This window comes from Gopherus evgoodei, chromosome 16 (assembly GCF_007399415.2).
Source record: "Gopherus evgoodei ecotype Sinaloan lineage chromosome 16, rGopEvg1_v1.p, whole genome shotgun sequence".
Lineage (NCBI taxonomy): Eukaryota > Metazoa > Chordata > Testudines > Testudinidae > Gopherus > Gopherus evgoodei.
In genome coordinates, this window is record NC_044337.1 from 23,144,970 (window position 1) to 23,168,089 (window position 23,120).

General features: G+C 42.2%; 1 protein-coding gene across 7 annotated transcripts in view; it reads right to left on the minus strand.

Moving 5' to 3' along the window:
- DENND1A (DENN domain containing 1A) overlaps nucleotides 1–23,120 on the minus strand; it is a 363,245-nt gene that overhangs the window by 23,443 nt on the left and 316,682 nt on the right. For 4 of the 7 annotated variants that reach the window (XM_030535511.1, XM_030535508.1, XM_030535513.1 and 1 more), the window contains 2 exons: nucleotides 6,175–6,234; nucleotides 1,301–1,389 (listed from right to left, as the gene is read on the minus strand). In XM_030535511.1, coding sequence (XP_030391371.1) covers nucleotides 1,301–1,389; nucleotides 6,175–6,234 — 149 coding nt within the window. The remainder of the gene's footprint in view (nucleotides 1–1,300; nucleotides 1,390–6,174; nucleotides 6,235–23,120) is intronic. The other 3 variants (XM_030535510.1, XM_030535512.1, XM_030535509.1) reach the window with 2 other exon arrangements.

A 23,120-nucleotide genomic window follows, 5' to 3' on the forward strand; every position in this document is an offset into this window, starting at 1 on the left:
CCCTCTCCTGACACTGGCAATATTTTCCAAGACATCCTTTTCTACCTAACATCAGTGGCCCCTGGCAATATGCCCAGTCCTCAGCTTCCCAAATTCTGCACCGAAATAAGGCAACCTGCTTATTCAGACACTCAAAAGTACAGCAAACTAGCAGCCGATTTTGGTAGGCAAACAGAGGTGCCACATAATCACTTCTTTTGTAATTGTAGATGATGTAAACATTTACATTCTTAATAATTTGCTGAATAAAAATGAATAATAAATAAATCAAGTCAGATACATATGCTAATGAAATATACCTGTCAGGTCCTGAAAGTGTTCGTTAGGCTGCATTAGTAAGGAGGGATATCCATTCTCTCTTTAGGTTTATACTTGGTGGCCTATTGTTTAACTACAGGTTGGAAAGATTGTATTCAGACTGAATCAACTACTCAACAAATCTCTGCCCTTTATAAAGTCCTTTTGTTTGGTAGCTTTCATTGAGAAATCTGCAAAACCTTCTCTGTTCAGGATAATAGATGATGCATTATTGTTTTGAACAACAAAAGGTGCTGGAAAGCAATGCCTGTGTGTTGTTTATATGTGATATTCTTCAGGCACAGGAATGAAACTTATTTAAAGAAGTGATTTAGGGAAGTTTTCAATCAACTTTAAAGAGATTATGAAATTTTAGCTACTAAACAAGAGACTTTGCGCACTATAAAGCCTTCACTATATATAGGGTGACCAGATGCCCCAATTGTATATGGACAGTCCCGATTTTGGACTCTTTTTCTTATTACCTCTCACCCTCTGTCCTGATTTTTCACATTTGCTGTCTGGTCACCCTAATTATAAGGCTCTCTGTAGAGCTTCAACTGACAGAAGGACTTCAACAATCATACAGAACCACCCTGAAATGTCTGATCATAAAACACTCCCTGGTTCCTAGGCAAGGCTACTCAATGCTGGTAGGTTATAAATAGAGCTGGTCAAAATCTTCCATTGAAAATTTTTTTAAATGAAGCCTTTTTCCAAACTAAAAATGTTCATAAAACGCTTTTTAAAAAAAATTCTGGTTTAAAAAACCCTGGAAATTAAAAAAAAATTGTTTTTTTTAAACTCCTTTCTCTCATCTAAAATTTTGCCCCAAATTTTTTAAAAATGAAAACCTGTTGTGTTTCATAATTAAAATTACCCTGAAATTCTGAATTTTTGTGAAACTATATTTCCTTTCTTTGACCAGTGTTAATTATAAACAAACCTCAGACCCTTTACATGCTCAGGCAGATGTTGAGAAATGCAGCAACAAAATACTTACTGTTCTGGACTAGAAACTGAAGTCCTTCGCCCTTCCACAGCAATGTTGCTCTTGGGTCTCTTAACAACGTGAGGTCTTGGAGGACGAACCTATTATACATACACACAATGGAGACATTTCATCAAATACTCTTAACAAGCATTAAAAGAATAGAAACATTCCACATAAAATCTGCAAAAATTGATCCACTGCCAGCTTAGACATTGCTTCCATTCAGAATCCCTCTTGAAAATTTATATATTTCTGTGCCACACTAAAATTATAATTAAATCTGTATTAAACTGAACTATAGTAACCCATAACATTAAAGGACTCGAAAGTAATGGCACTTGTGCAAATGTATATCTAAGTTTAGATGTCTGGGCTAAGGGTTAAAATGGTTCAACTTATCTTACTTTTGTAAAGCTGCAAATGTCATGTAAATGCTTTTGTCAGTTTGGAATCATACTGAAGATATGAGTAATTGGAAGAGTCAGGTCAATACACTGACTTATGGGCATTAGCCATGTACTAAAAGTTTATTTCACGTCTGCATGCAGTAGATGAACAAATACTAGATCTTCTGAGTCCCCAAATTGTGTGCTTCACGTAAAGACTTAATTGCTAAAATGGAAATGGGAAAGCCTTGTATTTTGTTGCACAATGTCCAGGAGACCAGAGTTCAACTCCAAAACCATACTCTTTTTCTTTGCCTGTTTGTAATAAACTGATTGACTTTCTATAGCAATCACTTCGGTGTAGGGAAGAGAGCCCTGAAAAAAATGAAGAAGTGAAAATAATAGTGAAAGTTTGAAAAGCATTAGCAATTTCCATAATGACGAAGAGTTTGGTCCTTTAATCAGTTTAATAAAACATATTATTGTGTTTCCATAAACACTGAAGAGTTGCATGTGAATTTTATTCAGTAGCCATTCAATAAAATCTGAAGTTTTTCTGCAGTTAGATGATATATTTGATATTCAGTTTCTATTAGCCTTATCTGAAGTTACCACTTTATCATCTTCTGATGCTGAGAAACTGCGTTTTTTTGCCAGCAGAGAACAGGAAATATACAAGCTTCAGATTAGGGAACGTTTACACACACACCTAACTGTTCTCGCATAAGCAGTATTATTGAAGTCAATGTGACTACTTGCATGTGTCAAGCTAAGTGCATACGTAATGGTTTGCAGGGTCAGGGCCACAAAGTAAAAATCACCTTCTCCAATGGGAGTTGTTCATATGTAAGAATTATTCTCATAACAAAACTCTAAGTTGTTGACTTAGCCCAACATCAGTTTCAGCAAGACTCTCCAAAGTCCCCAAATAAAGAACAGAACACAACTAAACTTCTGCCATCCCTAAGCTTGTGTTTTCTTAATAGCTGCAGTATACAGAAGGCTGTTAAAAGTCTACAATCTAAATGATCTTTGGATGATGGGTGAATTTGTTTGCGGTGAGAGATGATGGTCTCTCCTCCCCCACATGGTTATAGGAACATAAAACTCTAATTTCCACAGCTGGAAAAAACCCTGAACCCTGTGTGTAGGGTTTGCGACACAAACATGCATAAGATAATAGAATTATCTTTTGAATTTTTGTTTCAAAGGAAATAGTGTGCAGCAGAAATGATGGAGAAGTTCAGAGACAGATTGCCGCTATTCGTGGGGGGTGGAAGAAGGGCTTATAGGAAGGTCAGATGTTAAGGTCTAGAAAATCAGTCCCCACACAAGACTGTTCCTTTCTACAATAAAGACAACTTAAGAATGTGAATTTATGGCAGGAATCGAAGGATTAAGTTTGTGGCAACTTCCACTGAACTTGCAACGTGGTGAAACATGGGGAAAAGAACAACAGAGCTAATTAGAGGAGCTGAGCTGTCAGAGTGCAGCTGAATGGCTCAGTGCCAACAAACAAAAAGAATGGGCTGGCAATCAGCAGGATCGATGGAGAAGACTGCTTCATTAGGGATGATAAAACAGAGAGAGAGAGAGGCAAGCAAGAGGGAGAGAGAGAGAGAGAGAGAAAGAGAAAAAGAAAGAAAGAAAGCTGTTTAATTAAGCCTGAGCTGGAAGATGATGCATAAAGCTGGCTTGTCATCATGCTGTGAACACTTTCACCTTTTGGGTGGTACTCAAGGGGGGACGACTTTGGATGGCTCCTCTAGTGTTACCAGCCCAGCAGTGTCTGGGGAAAAATGATAAGAAGGATTTAGAGCACTGTTCTAGGGGGACTGCAGGGGAAAGTCAGGAAACAAGCCAATTCCTTGCTGGATTTGATGTCGTATATATCCAAGCAGGCTGAGTTAAATGTGTACTGAACGCACAAGCACCTAGAAAATCTGATAGCATGAGAGCGTGTATGAGAAAGAAAGGGTAAATATCTAATGTAGAAGGGTTAAACTTGCACATAATACTCCCTACTTCACCTTACACATTATTACTCAGCATTTGAAGTACTTTTCTTTAATTGAAAGAAGTTTCATTCCAGCCCACAGGTCGTGCTCACTATAAACAATGGTTCCTTTGTCAGGGTGTCACATTCATTCCCAAAAAGTGAAATGTAAAAAGCTTATTTCTTATATGTTTCCTTACTGTGTTTTTATTTCAAACTGCCACAGTGGTGTATGCTACAAACATTCCTACCAGGAAAATGCCATTAACTAGCATCTTCACAAAGCAGTGATTTTCAACCTTTATTCATTTTCAGCCCCCTAAAAAATTTAGAATGGAAGTGCAGAACCCTTTGGAAATCTTAGACAGTCTGTGGACCCCCCAGGGTCCTTGAACCACCGGTTGAAACCCACTGTTCTATGGTAACAACCACCTTTTGTGGACTCCTTAGGCATAAGCCTGCAGACCCCAGCATTCAGTATTTCCTGGCAGCAAGCAAGGGGAGTCAGTGTTTTGTGGTGGTTGGACCTGGGCACAGAAATTAGGGTATCAACATGCTCTAAGATACAGAGCTGGAAAAGCACTCTGTGAAAAATGTTATTCTTTACGCTACAAAAGTGTGTTTTATATAGTAAAAACAAAACAAAACAAAACAGTATTGATAAACACATAATCTATAGATTTAGTCAACTTTAAAGACTAATTATGATATTCCCCTGCCAGGCACTTATCACTTAAAGCCACATTACAGCAGCTCTGTATTCTTCTGCGTACATGCAAATACGATGTATAAGTCATACTTGCTGTAGCTATGCACGGTTGCTGGAAAAAATGGTCTAGAAATGCTTTAAGAGCTATTTTAATCATACACATTTATCTTGATTTTCATCCTGATGAACGCAGCATTCCAGTTGCATTTGTTAGCACAGGCTGCTGAATGCAACAGGAGCTTTTATTATTACTTTCTAACATTTTATCAATCACTTTGGGAGCAAAGACAGTTGACACAAACACATCATACTGAGGACTACTAATGCACTACATCTGAGAGATTTAAACAGACTTGGCAAGATCTGCTTTGATGCAATACACTATTCAAACCGAAGCAATATTGTTCTGAAACATTTTGTCCACAGAAGTCCCTGCATGGCCTGATGGCACAACACCAGCCTAGAGCAGAACAAGAGGAATGTGAAGTGCTACAAGGGACCTCTGGTTTTAGAAAGAATAAGGGGAAAATTTGTTCCGTGTGTACCATATCCTGGAGGGTTTCCGGTATCAATTACATTCAAGGAGATGCATAAGCATAGTTAGCACTGCCTTTTATACATGTAGAAGGGACGTATACAATGCAGAAATCCATAACAATGACTCTTAAGCACCACACCCACAGTTATAAAGAAAAAAACATGCCATCTAAATATAAACTTAGGAACATGCACTGAAGGTTAAAAGTGAACCCACATCCAAGTGCACTGGTTAACCTGCTTGCCTGCCACATCACAGAGACTAAACATCTTCAGCAAGTTTTAGCAAGACTGGATTTGAAAACTTGCTAGGTTGTTTTATATGGATATATAAGGAAGCGAGTAGAGAAAGCATTTGCCTTCTGATGAAATTATGTTCGCTGGGCAGAAATCCTAAACAGAATTAAGTACCCTCTGTATTTGTTGCAAAAACAACTGTCAGCTTGAACTGACACCAACTTATTTCCTTTGGTAAATAACAGTTACAGCCTCAGATCTAGCATAGTCTCCATTTTTAAAGGCATCTGGAATAGTTAATATGCAACAGTATGGCTACAAATCAGTGTTTAAAATAGAAAACTGCTTAGACAACATTTCCTTGCCTAACAGGTGCTGCACTGATTTCTGTGTAGCTTTTCTGTAAAAAAAGGCATTTGGTCTTACCAAGATGTTGGTGCCTGACATTTTTTATACTATATATAATTAAATGGATCTCCAGCTAGCATTTTAAATTAACATTATGCACATTTCTATACAGGGCACAATGCAGTACTGCCCAGATACAGATTTCCTATTCTTTGGACCTATCCAACTCACCTACTCTGGGAGGAAAAAATTAACAATCAATCCCAATGCATTTACAGGAAGACTGGGGAAAATAAATAACTTAGTGTCAGATTTTTGCTTCCTTTCATATTTATGAGTTTAGTGCAAGTCTTCAAAAGCTCACTGGCTAAAAACTTATGTCAGCCTAGAAGGATTTTGGTTTAAATAATCACCACAAGAGTAAAAACAAATATCACACAACAGCAGCAGAATTGACCTACAGCTGCAGAACTTGTCAAAGAAAAGCAGAATAAAATGCAGGTCCCAAGGTTGTGCCACAGCAGAAAAGGAGGCAGTTTAGGAGTATAATTCCCATGTTGCTTTTTGCAAGGTTCAACAGTCCAAACTACCAAGATTTAGTAATGCTACTGAGAGAGCGATTCAGGCAGTGTTAAGCTGCGGCAGTGAGGCAAAACTACTAGCTACTCACGGGCCTAGATGAACGCTGTATCTTTGGAGGAGGCGGCCGAGGTGGACGTACTCTTTGCTGCTGTATCAAAGTGGAAACTTAGTAATCAGTACATTAAAATATAATCACCGCACATGAAAATACCTTTGATTTTGTATCAATAGCAGTCCACGTGAATAATAGCATGTGCTTTAACCCCACTTCATACTCACCCCAACTGGTGCCAATACCTTTCAAACACAGGAATGCTGTCCTGACCAGTAAACAGAATGAAATAGTAGAAGAGCTCTATATTGGTAAGGGCGCATGTCTGCCTCCCAGGTGTAAGTTAAAGCTCAGCACACAAAGCTCTCTAGATTAGACTGTCCAAAATGTATTATGACTTGAGGATAATCAAGGAGCACCATAACTGGTAATTTCAAGTACTCTAGATGACATTTCAGGATAGAAAATTGGAGACTGATACTATAATTAGCTTTTCTTCCCTAAGATTCCATGAGCGATTTTTGTGCTCAGAAAATTTAGGGTACGTCACTGGAATAGAAATCCTGTGGCACAGTCAGAGCTGGCCCAGGCCTTCACAGGGTCCCGGAGTCCAGGCTCCAGCTCAAGTGCCTACACAGCCTGGCAACCCTAATCCCATGACCTTGGCCAGCCATGGGTGTTTAATTGCTGTGCAGCGGTACCCAGTGAGACCAAGGCCCTGAACCAATAATGCACTTAGGCTCAGTAGACCACCTGTTAAAATCAACTGGACTCTTCACGTACCTGAAGCTGAATACATGCTCAAGTGCTTGGCTGATCAGGGGCTAGGTGCCAGGAGTAGAGTGGACAGGAGCTGTGCAAGCTTTCTACATTTACTTCTGCCATTGCACCTGCAACCCCAGTCTACTGTACCAGGCCCTGGGCCAAACTCAGAGCAAAAACGATGGAAGGGCAAGTCTGTGTGCTAGCTTAGTGAGGTGAACAAATAAGGACTAGGATGGAATCTGTCAGCATCATTAGCACTTTCGAATGAAGACGTATGTCTCCAGAAGTGAAAGGTCAGTATATTAACTGAAGGTGCCTATTTTGATCCCCCCAATTTTGAATTTTGTGTTGTCCAATTCCTCGCTGCTGTAACTCTGCTGGAAACACTCCTACTCTGCTGCTTCTGAATACACAGCATAATAATAAGCTTCATACAAGCAAGATTTTGTGTGCACCCTACTGTTCTGTAGAACTGAGACTCAAATGAACCATATGAGGTGAAGCTGAATTAAAAGACCCCCAAAATTCCAAGTGCATTTTAGTGCTGAGGACTTGATAAAAACTGGAGTGAATTGTCCTTCTAGTGATTGTTCAAATACATATGGGCTAGGAGAGAAATGAACAGAAGCCTGCAATGGTGAATACAAGAATTTCTACACATGTCTGCTAGGAAGAACAGCAACAATTGTATCACTACCTGAAAAGTACCACACGTTCTGCAGACAAGACTTCTGTCAACTGTATGGAGAAAGGATATATACAGGCAGGGGGAGTCAGATTCAAAAATAAAGTCTACTTAGGTTAGTATATTTCAATGAAGACAAAGTTTCCATCGCTCTATCTCAGCAGCAGTTCTCAACTTTCTGCTGGAGTGCCCTTTGCTCTGGACTCCAGATGGACATCTTTTCCCCCAACACTCCTACCCACACACAATGCTCTGGCACAGCTCTGCAATCCAGCCCTTTTCTGGCATTCACACTCTTCTTTTCTCTTCTCTTGCTCCTGTTCAACTATTTAAAAAACATGTTTTGCATATGCTGATTTTTACTTTATTGTTTGCTGCCCCAACCCTTCCCAATCAACAGAAGCCATGGGCTCGGGCGCTGTTAGTGGTTCTCAGGTGCCCGGCAGCACGCACTTACATTGATAAGAGAGAGGTCTGGGCAGGGGAGTTGATGCCAGAGTCCATCCATGCAAATGCTTCTTATAAAAGTCATCATGGGAACAAAGAGATTCTCATAGTGAGGTGACGGCTCCAGGTTCATGTAGCTTTATTTCCCCAGCCAAAATTCATTATTCCTCTCTTCTACCCAGCTCCTCCCTGGGACTAGTCTGGGGCTCCACCTCATCTTCCCTCCCCATCAGCTCAGGCTTGGAAGTGCTGCCTTAATATATTTAACTTCCTTCACAGAGCTTGGGATATTTATTTTTTATTAGGTTGCAGCAGTTTCATACCTTCTGCAATTTATTTTCCTATTCATATGCACAGCATTTACTACCTTACTTAGTGACCCTCTGGCTCATTGAAGAGCAGCACTGTGTGATTGCTAGAGTATTCTTTTTATATCACTTGCCTTTTTTCCTATGCTTACATTTCTGTTTGCCTCCTGCATATATGTTTTGCTTTTTATTTGTGTAGAAAACTTAAAGAATAGTACATGACAGAACTGCCAGGGTGGAACAGTGATTTAGGAAATCTTCGTGTTTTCCTGATGCCACAGATTGAAGGGTGTTAAGCAGGTCAGTAATTCTATTTACCAGGGCTGTTTTAATTTAAAACAAAATTGGTTTAATATTTCTCATCTAACAAAAGTAAAAAGTCAGTCAGTAAAATGATATTAGGCAACATTTTCAATAGAAGTTGATGCTACCACTTCTTCAGAATTAGTTCCTTTCACCAGCTGCCTTTCTTTATTATATTCTATTATGGAAACCCTTTTTGGTTTAGTATCTGAATTGCCTTGCAACAGCAAAACCCAGGCAAGTTTTGGAGAAAACGCTGCAAGACTATGGCATCAATAGCATCAGCTGAAGAGCCAGAACCAACAATTATATTGTTAAATCTTCCAAAACCGGGCAACACCTTCAGAGAGGGACCGACCACACAGCATCTGAGGATTACCTCCTACTGAGATGATCAATACATTGATCACAGCCATTGCAAAAGCACATACAACTGAACATTACTTGCCTACCCTTATGACTCACTTGGTGATTTTGTCGGACAGAATGTGACAGGATTCATTATATTATCCGTTCATATTGTCACTTGCTAACAAAGAAAGGCAATGGTAAGAAAGTAGATTTAATTCCTTTTAAAGAGACCTGAAAGCTATCCCTCCAAACACGCTGGAGGATGCACCATTATTTGCACCCCTTTTTTCCTTCATGGAGTTATTAATGCACACTGTAGAATCTCCACATACAAATCGGAGAAGCAGCAGAGAAGGCTCTGAAAGGAAGCACACAGAGGAATGACAGCATCTGGGATATTCCCTTGCAGCAGAAACTAGAGAAGTTGGTGGATAGTAAATTATTTAATTGTTCTTTTCTTGGCTATTTACAAAAATAATTTAATTCTTCCGTCTGTCATACATCACTTAGTATTATTTCAGCATTGCCAACCCTGTTCAATAGTCATTAGTTAGATCTCAAAAAATCATGCAAATAGCTTAAAAATTACGAGATTTAAAAACAAAAAAAAGGAAATGTTGGGGGTTCTTTATTTGTCATCCAGCCTCTGAGGCATTAGGGTGAACTTGGGTAATGTTTTCGAGTTCTTCTCAGAGTCTCTGAGGGCTAGAATCTTACTTTTTAAAAAATAAAAATGAGATACTGACCTAAATCATTTGACTGGAGGATCTGGGGTCTTAAGAAAAACACAAATATTGCAAGATTCATGATAAAATCACCAGAGCTGCAATGCTTATTTACAGAGGCTCCCCACTCTCTGCCTCTTTCTGGCCCTTGCTCTCTATTTGGGCAATTTAGATTGGCTTTTTTAACACCATATTATGCTGGAAGCTCAAATTTAATGTTATGTCCACTGTTGCCTGCACTCTCTTTCCAGCATTTCTTTCCTCTGATAATACACTTTCCCCTCAGCACCAACATTCATTCATCCTTCTGCTTTTCTGCACCTTTTTGTTTTACTCATTACATTCTTTAGCTCCTTTTCCCTTTTCCTATTAACATTATGCACACGTGCAAATGTTTTGCTAGATCAGAACCTTAAGTCACTGCTGGAAGCCAACCCAGGATGGATTCATCACTGTGTTGCCATTAGATGGCTGTTAATTTGCATTTGGTGGCCACAGCCCAGTTCCCCAGTGGACACCCATCATCCTCATTCCAGGTGACATCACTGTTACCAGTTTCACCAATGAAAGGAAACCCTGAACAGGTTACAAGGATTTTACTCTCTCCCCCAGCTCTGGAGCTGGTATCTCCCATCAGGGTGGAGGCTCATTGGCAGGTAGAATGAAGCTTGACTACAGACAGCACAGCACTTAGTAGAACTAACAGGGCAGGGGGCATCTGGCCTGCTTAGATGTACAGTTGCTTGCAGATGAGCCAACTTCTAACTATTGGGGCTTAAGAGAAAACTTTCCCTGGGGGCAGGTTATTCCTCTCTACCTACTGCAAGCTTTCCTGCCCATTGCCCGACGCAGCCGGTACTGCCCTGTATTGAGGGCAGGATACTGACCGAGATGGACCCCTGGTCTGATGCAGTATGATAATTCTTATGTTCCTATGAGCAGCAGCATGGATGGACTCCAGAGGAAATCTCAACCAACTACTCTTTGGTCAAAGATGGGTGCTGTGATGCAGGTCCTTGTGGGAGGGGAGGAAGCTTTGTTCTTTCCCTAGACTACAGAAAGTATTCCATTAGAATGCTCCAAATTGCCTAAGGCTAGAACAAGGGTTGATTTGAGACAAGCCAATGCACATTGTATGCAAGTATCATTTTTGTTCCATGAGATAAGCACAAAATCCATGCAAGTGAACATGAAAATTACCATATATAGTGCTGTATAAGCCAAGAGATTCAAGGCACAATTCAAAGGCCACAGGGGAAAGAAGAGAGGTGTGGCAGAGGAAGGGAAAGAGCAAAGCACCAAGCCTACACCAAATGAGAAGAGTAGCTTCACAAGCTTGCATGACGTTTAAGATGCAAAGCACACATTTGGCACTGACTTATTATTGAAATTAGAGGCCTGCTTATATGCAAGTCAGTATACAAAGTACATGTTAAGCTGGAACAAGTTGGGGGGTGGGGAGGAGAAGAGGGGAAGGAAGGGAACACAGAACAGTAAAGTACCCTTCTAAAGAAGGTGGGACCCAAATACCCCTAAATATAGTTTCCTGAACAGGCAAAACAACACAGATGTGGAAGTTCTATTTCCAGGGGCAGTTATTCCAGGAATAATGATGCCACAAAGCAGGTCAGCACCCACTGCACTGTAGGTAGGGACAAAGTTCCCACAATACCAGCAAGAATGGATTAAGGCAGGATATGGGAACCATACCTTGGGCTGGGGAGGGGGTCTCTGAACTCCAAAGTCTGGCTCTAATGATTGAAAGACACCCACAAGCAGTGGTGGAGCGTACCACAAGAACTGGGGTGGAGATGGTAGCAGAGGGCCAGGAGTTCTGTGAGCACTTTTGTAGGAGAAGGGGGCACTTTGACTGGATTGAATTCTGGCACCATTTACTTTTGATCCACCAATGAATGTTCCACTCCAAGTCCCATGTTGAAAAGTCCCTATTTGTTTTCTAAACAGGGCTTACTTATGAAGTTTAATTTTAAATATAGGCTTAAATCGTAACCATTCAGCTCTTATGGTGAGTGCTTTTCCAGAGCTTACTGATGAAGCTTACTTCTTGGTACATTTATTTATTAGAGACAGACAGGCCCATTAGATCATCAACAACTGTCCATACTTTTGCAAGTGAAGAACTGCTCCTTACAATACTGCTTCTCGTGATTTCTCCAGTCTAGTTTAAAATGGCTCCAGTGATGAGGCTTTCACCACTTCCCATGGCAGCCTAATAGTTCTTACAATTAAAAAGTTAAGACACTTCAAGAAAACGTCACTTCAGCTTTAGAAGCTTTAGGTTTCCTTGAGGTTCCTCAGGAGTAATCAGTTTATAACAAATATGTCATAAATTATAGAACTGTAATCCAAGCAATGGCAATTCAAAGCCTGGACCCAACAGCATGATTCAGAATTCATCTCCTTCACTTAAATGCTGTGGAAAACCGGAACGCTAGGATGGACACACATCTGATCCTAAATAAGCTTTGTGTAAGAAAGCTTTTAATCTCTGAACCTTTCCTCTGGTCATTGTTGAGATGAAAAAGCAAGACCACAGATCTATGGCAGCATGGTTTCTGAGACTCTCACACCGACGAGTAACAACTATCGCTAAATCAATATTGTAAAGCACAACACAAAAAGAACAGGGTAAGGGCAATAGAAAGTAATTGACATACAGGTCTACCAGAAGATAACAGTTATTTGCCCTTTGCCAGAGCTTCATTTTTAATGTTGATGTTAATATCTGTCACCAGGATGGGATAAGTAAGTATATTCATAGTATATGAACATCCTATTTACTAGAATAGCCCCTGACTGAAGTTAATTTGTTGATGCAGCAAAACACATTGTTTCAAAGGTCAGTAGGGGAACTGGTGTTGGAATATCAACTTAATTACCTGTGCAGCATGGATGAATGGGTACAACACAGTGCATGGCTGCATTGCTAAAAGGAGCTACATTACCGCAGTAGGCATGTTCTTGAATGCATGTACCGTAGAAGGGAAAAGAGTCTAAATTAGGACATTCTTACTCATCTCTATTTACCAACATACTTTCTTTTTCTGAATATTTGCTTAATTGTGTTGTTCCAAACATTTCTGAAGTGACAAGACACTAAGCTACTTTACAGAAAACTAATTCTAAGATGCTTAGTGGGCGGTGATTTACTAATTATTAGACAAGTCATTTTAAACCATAAACTGCCTGGGAATAATTCTTAGAAATATTTACAGTGCAAAGGGCACATATTTAAAAATGATATAGCCAAATAGATTATAAAATAACTTTTACTACATCCATGGAATTTTCACAATATAACTTTATTTTTTTTCACACCAGGGAAAACTTTTTAAACAAAAAAATAATTTTCAATGTGTGAATTAACAGCTGGTGAGCAGAATATTATCTCAGACTATAACTGGGAATATTTGTTACAATAAAGCAGTTATACTTCAAAAATGGTATTGAAAACAGAGCCTTTATCAGTAGATTAGAGGTGTTATTTCATTTGCAGCAGCAAGTGCAGCCAGAAAAAGCTATGGACAAAGGCGGGGTGTAACAAAACAATTCTGCTCCTTGGCATATGCAGGAAGAAGTGTTTGCTTGTAGAACTGATAAATGAAATTGTTTTTAATTTATTAATATAACTTCTGTTCACCATCCACACTACACTTGCCTACACTGTAACTTCTGTTCCATATTGTAATTCAAACCCCATTTTAAAACACTCACTCCATTTTGTAAAAGCTTCCTTCATTTTTGCAAACCCTGCTGTAATCTTATTAGTTTAGTTTAGATGTGTGAATGAGGTATGTGTGGATGACAGAATCAACCTCCAGCCCCAGCCTGTCCTGATGAGATAAAGTTCAAATACCAAAGGCTGAAGACCTAGACAACAGCCCTAAACAAAGTAAGAAGCATCCACCCTAAAAAGAAAAGGACAACAGAACAACAGAAGGAAGATCAAGGCTGAAAGTCATGCCTGCAATTGACGGCTGATCAATCCAAACCCAGAGGCAGCGTGACACAGCAAAACCTATAGACTTTGAATCCAAACTAAAAGCCTATAAAAAAGATGGGTGAGATGAGAGACTCTGGGTAACATTCTGCTGTCAACATGGAAGGACATCAGTGCCTGCCCAACAGAGATCCAGCTCGTCTTTGTGCCTGGCTTTCCTGGCCAGTTACCGCCACAAGCTACGAACCCAAGCTACAAAATCAAGCTATGAACTTAAGCTATCTTCAGGACTGGTAACTATGCAGCAGGTGCAGAACATCTGGTGTGTGTGTGTGTGTGTGTGTGTGTGTGTGTGTGTGTGTGTGTGTGTGTGTGTATAGGTATTAGGTATAATGTGTGTGTAAAAGAATTAAGATATTAGTTATTAGTCATAAATCAAATTGTTATCATAATAAATGTGGCATCTTTGTCTTGTCCCCTTTAATAAGATCCTGCTGATTTTTACTGGTCTAATATAACTAGTGTAACATGCTCACAGTCACAGAAGTTCTCATTCTAGAGGCAAGGGGAGGAGGTATGTTTAATGGATTCCACAGCAGAGTTTCTTATACATGAAAAGCATGGCTGTCTCAAACACGTAGGATGGTTTTGGAAAATGTTACTGTGTTCTAAGGACAGCCACTGGGGCAAGAGATGGACTGTTCTGAATGTATGAACACTTACTCTCTTCAGAAGGGTTCTGATATGGTGATTTTGGAACCTGAACGGGACACTCAATAAAAATGGAGACAATAACCACACCGAAAAATGTACTGAACCAAAAAAGATTCAACAAGGAAAGCAGGTGGAATCTATGAGGCAACTGCTTTATTATCAGTAACACATACACCATTTTATACATACTTCCGTATGCAGAGCTCAAATTGGGATGACAGGACTACATATATTTTTAATTCATAAGTCAGGAACGGAAATCTCTGCGCTTTAAACAGAGGTCTCCTTCCTTCAGTCACGTTAGAGGATTGGAAGGGTAGCACAAGCAAGTAAAGAGATACAGAAAAAGGCGGCACCTCCCCCTCCACCTGGCTTGTCCTAAAGATGTGCCATGAACCTATGATGAGGGAGAGAAAGAGTTGCAATTAAACTCTCTCATTAGCTTAATGAGAGGGACTGAGAAAATTCCCTTGGTTAATGTTTCTAGCCAGGCAGCTCCCACTAGAACAACTGGAGAGGAAGTGAACAATTTATACAACCCTCTCACTCGTTTGGCAATACAGAGAAAAGATCACCACTGTGCGGGCCCATAAGTGTGCTTGGCATGACACCAACATGACACCTCCTGATGTACCTCCAAAGTGACAGTGATCAATAAAGCTCTTTGGAATATTCCACATTATCAAACCAAGGACTCCAATCAATGTCCAGAACGGCCCCCGCTCCCATGAGATAGTTGGGAGCCCATTCATTGAGATATGTAGGAGGGATTTTTTTTTCTCCTCAATAGAACTAAATTTTTTTAAGCTTTGTTTTTATCATTGGTCTTCCCTCAGCTCAGACCAGTACGATCCACCCCAGTGGAAGCCAAAGGATCCTTTCTTTGCGGCTTCTCTAGGATGAGAGGGCCATAAGCCTTTTCCCAGAGGAATCAGTGGCAAAGCACATAAGCTACATCCATAAATCCCAAGCTCTGCTAATCATCCCAGAATAGCTGGATGTTTCTTTTACAGTACATTTATATGTTTTAGTATTAAACATACCACCTTTTAGACTGAGAGATGAAGCCCGAATCCGAGGATAGAAAATCCAAAACGCATTGCTTAGACCAGGGATTCTCATCCTTTTTCTCTGAGGAGCCTCTTGACATGCTGTAAAAACTCCAGGGCCCAGCAGGGGTGTGGAGGCCTTGGGGCAGGGGCCTTGGGCATAGGTTTAGTTTGGCTTCTATTGGGGGTGGCAGGGGACAGTGGAGCCAGAGCCACCTCTGCATGGGGGGGGTCAGGGAGGAAGTGCCACCTCCTGACTCACTCCAGCCTGTCTGGGTTGGGGGGTGGGGTAGGGGCACACAACCAAAAACTATAACTCAAAGGTGGGGGGCTTAGCTCAAAAAGTTTGGAAACAGCTTAGGGTGCAGGGAGGGAAATAGCTGGGGCTGTCTGCAGGCAGAGGGGCAGCTGGGGCTATATGCAGGCAGGGGAGGTAGCTCAGGGTACAGGGACAGAGGTAATAGGGGCTGTGTACAGGCAGGGGGGTTGCTCAGGGTGCAGGGAGGGGGGTAGCTGGGGCTGTGTGCAGGCAGGGGAGGTAGCTCAGGGTGCAGGAAGAGAGGTAGTAGGGGCTGTGTGAAGGCTGGGGGTAGCTCAGGGAGCAGGGCGGGGGGTAGTAGGTTGTGTGAAGGCTAGGGGTAGCTCAGAGTGCAGGAAGAGAAGTACTAGGGGCTGTGTGCAGGCAGGGGAGGTAGCTCAGGATGCAGGGAGAGAAGTACTAGGGGAGGGGTGAAGGCTGGGGGTAGCTCAGGGTACAGGAAGAGAGGTACTGGGGGTTGTGTGTGGGCAGGGGGTAGCTCAGGGAGCAGGGACGGGGGTAGCTGGGGCTGTGTGCAGGCAGGGGGTAGCTTGAGTACAGAGACGGCATAGCTCAGGATGTAGGGAGAGCGGTACTAAGGGCTGTGTGCTAGGAGGACTCCTCTGCAGTCCCTGTTCCCAGAGGGGTCTGCCAGCCACGGAGCCAGGTCTCCCCACCTGGGGGGCACTTAAAGACTGCCTCTGGAAGAGCAAAGGGGGCTGGGAGCCGAGGAGCACTTCAACTTGGGGCACCAGCAGGAGAGGAGGGAACGCTGCTGCTGCCTGCTCCATGCAGGGCCAGCTCTAGCAATTTCGCAGCCCCAAGCACAGTGGCACGCCGCGGGGGGCACTCTGCTGCTCGCCGGTCCTGCGGCTCCAGTGGACCTCCCACAGGCGTGCCTGCGGATGCTCCACCGGAGCCTCGGGACCAGCGGACCCTCCGCAGGCACAACTGCGGGAGGTCCACTGGAGCCACCTGCCGCCCTCCCGGCAACCGGCAGAGCACCCCCCGCGGTATGCCGCCCCAAGCACGCGCTTGGCACGCTGTGGCCTGGAGCCGACCCTGGCTCCATGGCACCAGCCAGAGCAGCAGCTGCCCGGCACTGCCTGGCTCCGTCTTCCCACCTTCGACCTGGCCAGGGGGCGGGGAGAGGAGATGAGGGTGGGGACTGCCATGCTCTTGCTCTGTAGTTTGAGCAGTGCCCTCCATGTCCCCAGCTCTGCCCATGGGCTCAGGGCTTCTGCCCCACAGGGAGTACCAGTGCTTGGGGCTCCTGAATTCAGGCCCGCAGGGGGCAGTGGGGATTGGGGCTTCAGCCATGGGGCCCCGCGGACCAAAGGGGAGCGGGGGTTTTCAGACCCCCGGATGAGAACTGCTGGCTTAGGCTGTTTCTATGGAGCATTATAATTTAAAACCAATTCTGTGTTTAAAAGTGCAATTCTACTTTAGATGGTAGACAAACCACTTTCATGACAGTGTTCAACAGGAAATGTATGAAATACTGTTTTAATTATCTAGAGAAGAGAGCATTTTCTTATGTTCACAGAATTACAAATGCATTTTTTTTCATTTGTGAGCTGTGTTGAGCAGACATTTTCAGTGCATGCTCCCAAAGTAGCACATATTCGTATACGATGTTGACAGGAGAAGTATTTTGTAGTGGTTAATTTGTAGTGGCATTTGTGGTTTGAAGGCTTGTCAAGATGTCTGATTACTTCCCATGCAACTAGCTCTAGTGATGGGAAAGTTCACGTGCTGTGTAAAAAAAAGGCAGCAAAAGAAATGACAGAAGAGGATGCAAAAGTGAACTGGGACTCTGGCCACTTGGTTTCATTTTTTTTAATGTAGTGTGGCCGGCTGCAGTCAAAACAAACAAAAATTAAACTATTCTTGAGATTCCACAGTCACATGACAAGATATTCTAAGACACTGCAGGGGAATGCAGTTTTGCACATTATACGTAGTTCCTGGGTGACAGGCACCTATAGAACATAAAGATACTGAGAACCTAGGGCCTTCGTTACTCCAGAACACCCTACAACATGCTCAGATTATACCCCCAATCAATTTTATTTTTGTTCACATGCAAAGGCTAAAAGCATCACATTGTAGGCAGCTAAACCCTCAAGCCAGAAAGTTCATCCTTGGTATTTCCATCCAGTTTCTGGCTGTTTTGTTTCTCAAGAGCTTCGGCACAGGTTCCTTTCTCTGAGCCTTCCTTATGCAACATGCTTTAGCCATTAATACCTTTCAGATATTATGTTTGCCACAATGCACTAGCTTATATGTGTGCATCAGTCATGGAGAAATAGATCAGCAAAACAAAGGAGAATCCACCACTTACAGAGGAACTTTCTCACAAAGCAAACACTTCACTCAAAGAAATCTATTTTGACAGCAGTTTGCTGTATCCCCTCTATTACTACTGCAATTGTCAGTGTTTTAATAAGGGCTCTGTGCCCCACGGCACTCACACCCAGTCCAGCTTCTTCTGGATTCCACAGTGAAATCTGAATCCTACGCTTACGGTGATCACAGGTTTCAGCCCTGCACTGATAACTGTGTGGGCACAGGGGAATATCCCTAGAATCAGGGCAAGTCTATTGCCAAGAGAATGCCTGATCAGTCACAAACTCAACATCTTTCTATCTTCAAACCTAACATGACTTTCACTTGTATTAACAGGCAGAGAACACATTATAAAGTCAGTACAGGACCAAGTAACAGGAGAAGCTGGGCTGGGAGAGAGAACAGTCTTAATTTACCAAACTGCTCCTATTCTGGGTCATTAGCTAAAATAACAAGGAGCTTTTTAAAGTCATATGCACAGGTAAAACAAGAGGGGAGAGTGCTTGAAGTATGAAAATAATGATAATTTTTCATAATTTCCAATGTGCCTCTTCCAAAATAAGCCCAAGTTTCTACTGAGAGTGTTTTTCCTCTCTCTTTCTGCTCTCCAATGCAAATGGATGGAGAGAATGTTTTAAAACTTCCTGGACCCAGGAATATATTTATTCCCATGTGTGAAAGTCTATCCATCCACTGTCTCAGTAGAGTTTAAAATCACAGCTAATAGGTTAACAACTGTTTTTCTTCTGCTTCAAATGAAGAATATCAGAAAGCTGGGGGAATGTTCGGCTTCCCAATTTGTACTGACTGCTCACAGCTACCTGCAATGTCTGTTTGACAGGACTGACATTTTGTACCGCTGTGAGATGGGAAAACATGTGACATTTTTATTCATGGTGGCGTACGCCCTTGTAATGATCAGCCCTGGTCGATGTGCTTACTGCAGCAGCCCCTGAGCCCTCCGAGAACAAACAGGAACCGAAGGTGCCAGCAGTTCGACTGCCTTATTAAACACCACCAGGATTCTAACGAAGAGCAACTGCTGGAAAATCTCACTGTCAAATCCTCAAGGACATTGTCAACGCAGAGCTAACTGCATATATTTTTCATTCAAAATACTGGAAAATCCAGCTATGTGGTATTAAAAATAAAGAAAAAACACACTGTTTTTTGGGGGTATGTTTTTTTTTTAAGCTGGTCACTTTGTCAGCTTCTCACAGGGCTATCACTGGGCCTAATATCAGAATTCAAATCTAGGAAATCCATGCTGCTCAGCTGACTCTAAATGAATGTCAGTAGATGGATACATACTTCATTATTTTTTTTAAAGCTGTTTCTCTCTAGCAGGCGGGATGCTTGAAATAAGCAGGCCTCTCATTTAAGGAATTCTAAAAACAGCACTGCCTATCTGCTGGTTTGGCTCCAGCATTTGCTGAGGAAGTCTGTGTTATTAGGGCATTATTTCCTCCACCACCACAAAAAAATTACATTGCTTCTAAATGTACAGCATGGCACTTTGTAACTGTTCTGCTCTATACTAACCAGCCCTGGCTCTGAAAGGCAAATCCAAATACAGCTGGCCACACAAACAATCACAGTGAGCTTCACAGTTAGAAGAACTGCATGTTACATTCCACGTACTCCCCTTCTAATCTCTCCGTTCAATCCAGGGGCCCAGAGGTCAATTTAGACAGCTCTGGCCTAACTGCACATATCCACTTGATCAGTTATATATAAGGAACTTCTGGATGTTGACATCCATTGACAGCCTAAGCGAGTCATCCATAAAACCCTCTGAGCTTTTCTCAGGTTGTCAATCTAGGTGATTTGGTTAGCCTTGCATGCACTGATCTATTTATTTTATATATATATATGTATTATTTAGAAAACATAGTTATGTTTCCATATGCCAGCAGTGAGGTACTCTTTGCAAGTCATTTATGGGTCCCTCAGAGTAACGGGTCTAACAAGGAGACTGTACAAAAATGTTACAGTTGCTATGGCTTGTCACAAAACCCTAGGAGGGCTGCTAAACTACAGTGTTTCCTCCATACAGCCGGATCCAAGGGTGATCACATTTGACTTACATGTATCCAGGGAAGAACTTTTATTCTGCACAGCGCTGTAGACCAGCCTTGTTTAAAGCATTTGGAATGTCAAAGCTGGCAAAGCATATAGGACCTGATCCAGAATATGCATCTGTGTGAACAGACACCTTTGCCTCTGCTGATCTGAATGCAGGATTGGGGTCCTACTGTCTGTGTCACAATAGTCTAAGCCTGAGCTTCTATGTAATGTGAGCTACACACACGGAACTGTTCTAGTAGCCAAGACCATAGCTGTCTTGGACTCATTAGAAAACATTGGCAATTGAGGTATGCACTGCAGCTGGTGTAGGTGTACATCTTCCTAAACAGAGAGCCAGGTCTCAACTGTCAAATATTTATATGCATGAGAAGATCACGAGCCTTTTAGTTAGATAATTCCTATCCTATGGATTGTCACTCCTGCAAATCTCTCACGCCATAAAGCTGAGTTTCACCCAAGTGCGTTATTTCCCTCGTGCATTGACATGATTTTCAGTCTCTGCCTAAGAACAGTGTCACTGTAAAACAGCAAAGAACAGTTATTCTGCAATACACACCAGATGAACAACTGTTTCTGGGCCGAGTACAGTCCTGTCCCCTTTAAAATTCTCCTCTCCTGTAGGGGGACTCCCACTGAAGAACACTGAATTCCTGTTGAAAAGGATGGGGGAGAGAGGGAGATTCTCTTTTCCTACAGAACAGGAAGAATTTTAAAGGGCCTGGACTGCATTTGTATTAAACTCATAAGCACTACGCAGAGGGAGGAGAGGACCTCTGTTCTGCTCAACCTCTGTTCATGTAAAGGAAGAGGGAGGCCACCTTGTCCATTAGTGAGGAGAAGAGGGATTGAGGCTTGTTTCCTTAATGAAGATGCCTATTCCATTAGAGGGTTGGGAGTGGTATGGGGGGGGGAGAGGAGGAGCCTGGCTCTGAAACCACAGCATACAATTGCATGAATATTAGAAAGTGAACTTGCTTCCCCCTTTGATTTCTACCTCATTGCAATATAATTCCTGCTGAGACGAAGGGGAAATCTGCTATTGTTCCAATGCACCTGGGTGTAAAGGGAATTACATGGTCCGGCAAAGCAGCCTTCATCCCCTCCTCACTTGATCTCCTTTATATTGGAGATAATCCCTCCTTCTCCTTGCCCCTGGCCTGCCTGATCCAGTTTTGCATTTCTGGAATGTAGCTGGCTTGTTGTTTTTTTTTCCTCCCTGACCTCCTTATGTTGTTTAATCTTCTCAAAGAAGAAACCTGCCACCCTGCCACAGTACATTGCTCGTTCTGCACCTCTAGAGGCAGGCCATAAAGGAGGAATGAACATGCCTGCATAGCTCCCTGGCACCCATGATCAGAACAGGCTGCACCCCGCAAAAGTTTAATTGCCAATAAGAATCCAACTCAGAAGAGCATTCTGGATAAGTGGGAAGCCCATTTAGATTCACATATAGATTGCTTTAAGTAATGTGAATACCCTTTCAATTTAATCCACTATTCCTGAAATTCAGTTAAAATTGGTTCCCCAGAATGTTAGTTCTTCCTAATTTGCATCAGAAGTGGAATATAATTGACTCTTTTAAATAAATGGCCACTTGACAAAAGTCCTTTGCATTTTTTCTCCTTTTCCATTTTATTGAATTCCACCTTTTGAAAACATAAATGAAATGAGAATAATTCTATTCCCAGATAACAATAATATTCCATACAACCTTGAACACATTCATACTGACTACAAACAATTAGAGAAGTGATGAGAACTGTATAATTCACTTCTTGTGGAATGATGCACGAAGGGAGAGGGGGCTGAACATTTCCCCAACAGCCAATGGTTTAGTCTGATCAACAACATCAGTCTGGGTTTGTTTTGCAGTGTACTGTACCCTGCGGTGCTGTTAATGGTGTAAGCTCTGCAGGGTAGGAACTCTGTCACAGGGTGGGCTGGCCCTTTAAAGGAGCTGAAATCAGTTCCGCTTGTGCCTAGTTAAACTACCTCCCAGATGCTGGATTTGAAATCAGGAGTCAAGTGCTAGGCCCGCAGGTCAGCTGGCCCTCATATAAGAAGCAGGCAATCAGCTCAGTCACAGGTGGAATGGCAGGGAGACTCCTGCAGGCGACCCTGGGCCTTGGGAAAGGACCTGGGGAGACTCCAAAGCAGTTAGGTGGATGATCTGGCTGGAGACACATGTGCTGTGTGGGCAGGGGCAGAAGCATTATCAAGAAGCAGCCTGGTTTGTCAGTTTTGAGTGAGAGAGGTTTTGGACAATAACTCCATCCTTCAGGAAAGGGACTAAAATCTGCTGCCGGTGGGTGTTTTATTTGACTGTGTTGGCCCATCAACTTGGGCTATCAGATTTGGCACACCACCTACTGTGCAGTGCCATGCACTTGATGGTTCTATATAAACCAGCACAGTTGCAGAGAGGAGATACTGAATCATGACAATTACCAATTAAAGTAATGGATCTGCATACCTTGACTTAGCCTGACAAGAGTGAAGGAGGCATGTGCTCAACTTCATGTTGCAACAGTTTCAGGACCACCCAGTAAGAGTTACCTAACAACCTCCTGCCCTGATCACACATCCAGGATTGCAACTTATATACACACTCATTAAGCAATCAATGCCTTCTAAGTATTCGGAACAAATTAAAAATATTTAAAGCATACAGCATCCATCTTCCTGGCTGTGCTGCTGGAGACACCAGAAGGGATTATCCCTCAGAGCATCTATCACAGCAATCGCAGGCAAACCAATAGTATGCTGGTTCAGTAGTACTTAGCCGCAGAGAAAAGTATCTCTAATATGGCCCCATAGCCACCTCTGCCTTGGTGATAAAAGCCTCTACACAGTGCGAAGTTAAATACACTTGAAATAATTATGAAAGTTTGTTGCTCACTAAAAGCTCATCATAATTCAGAGAGATGTTGGTTTGGAAG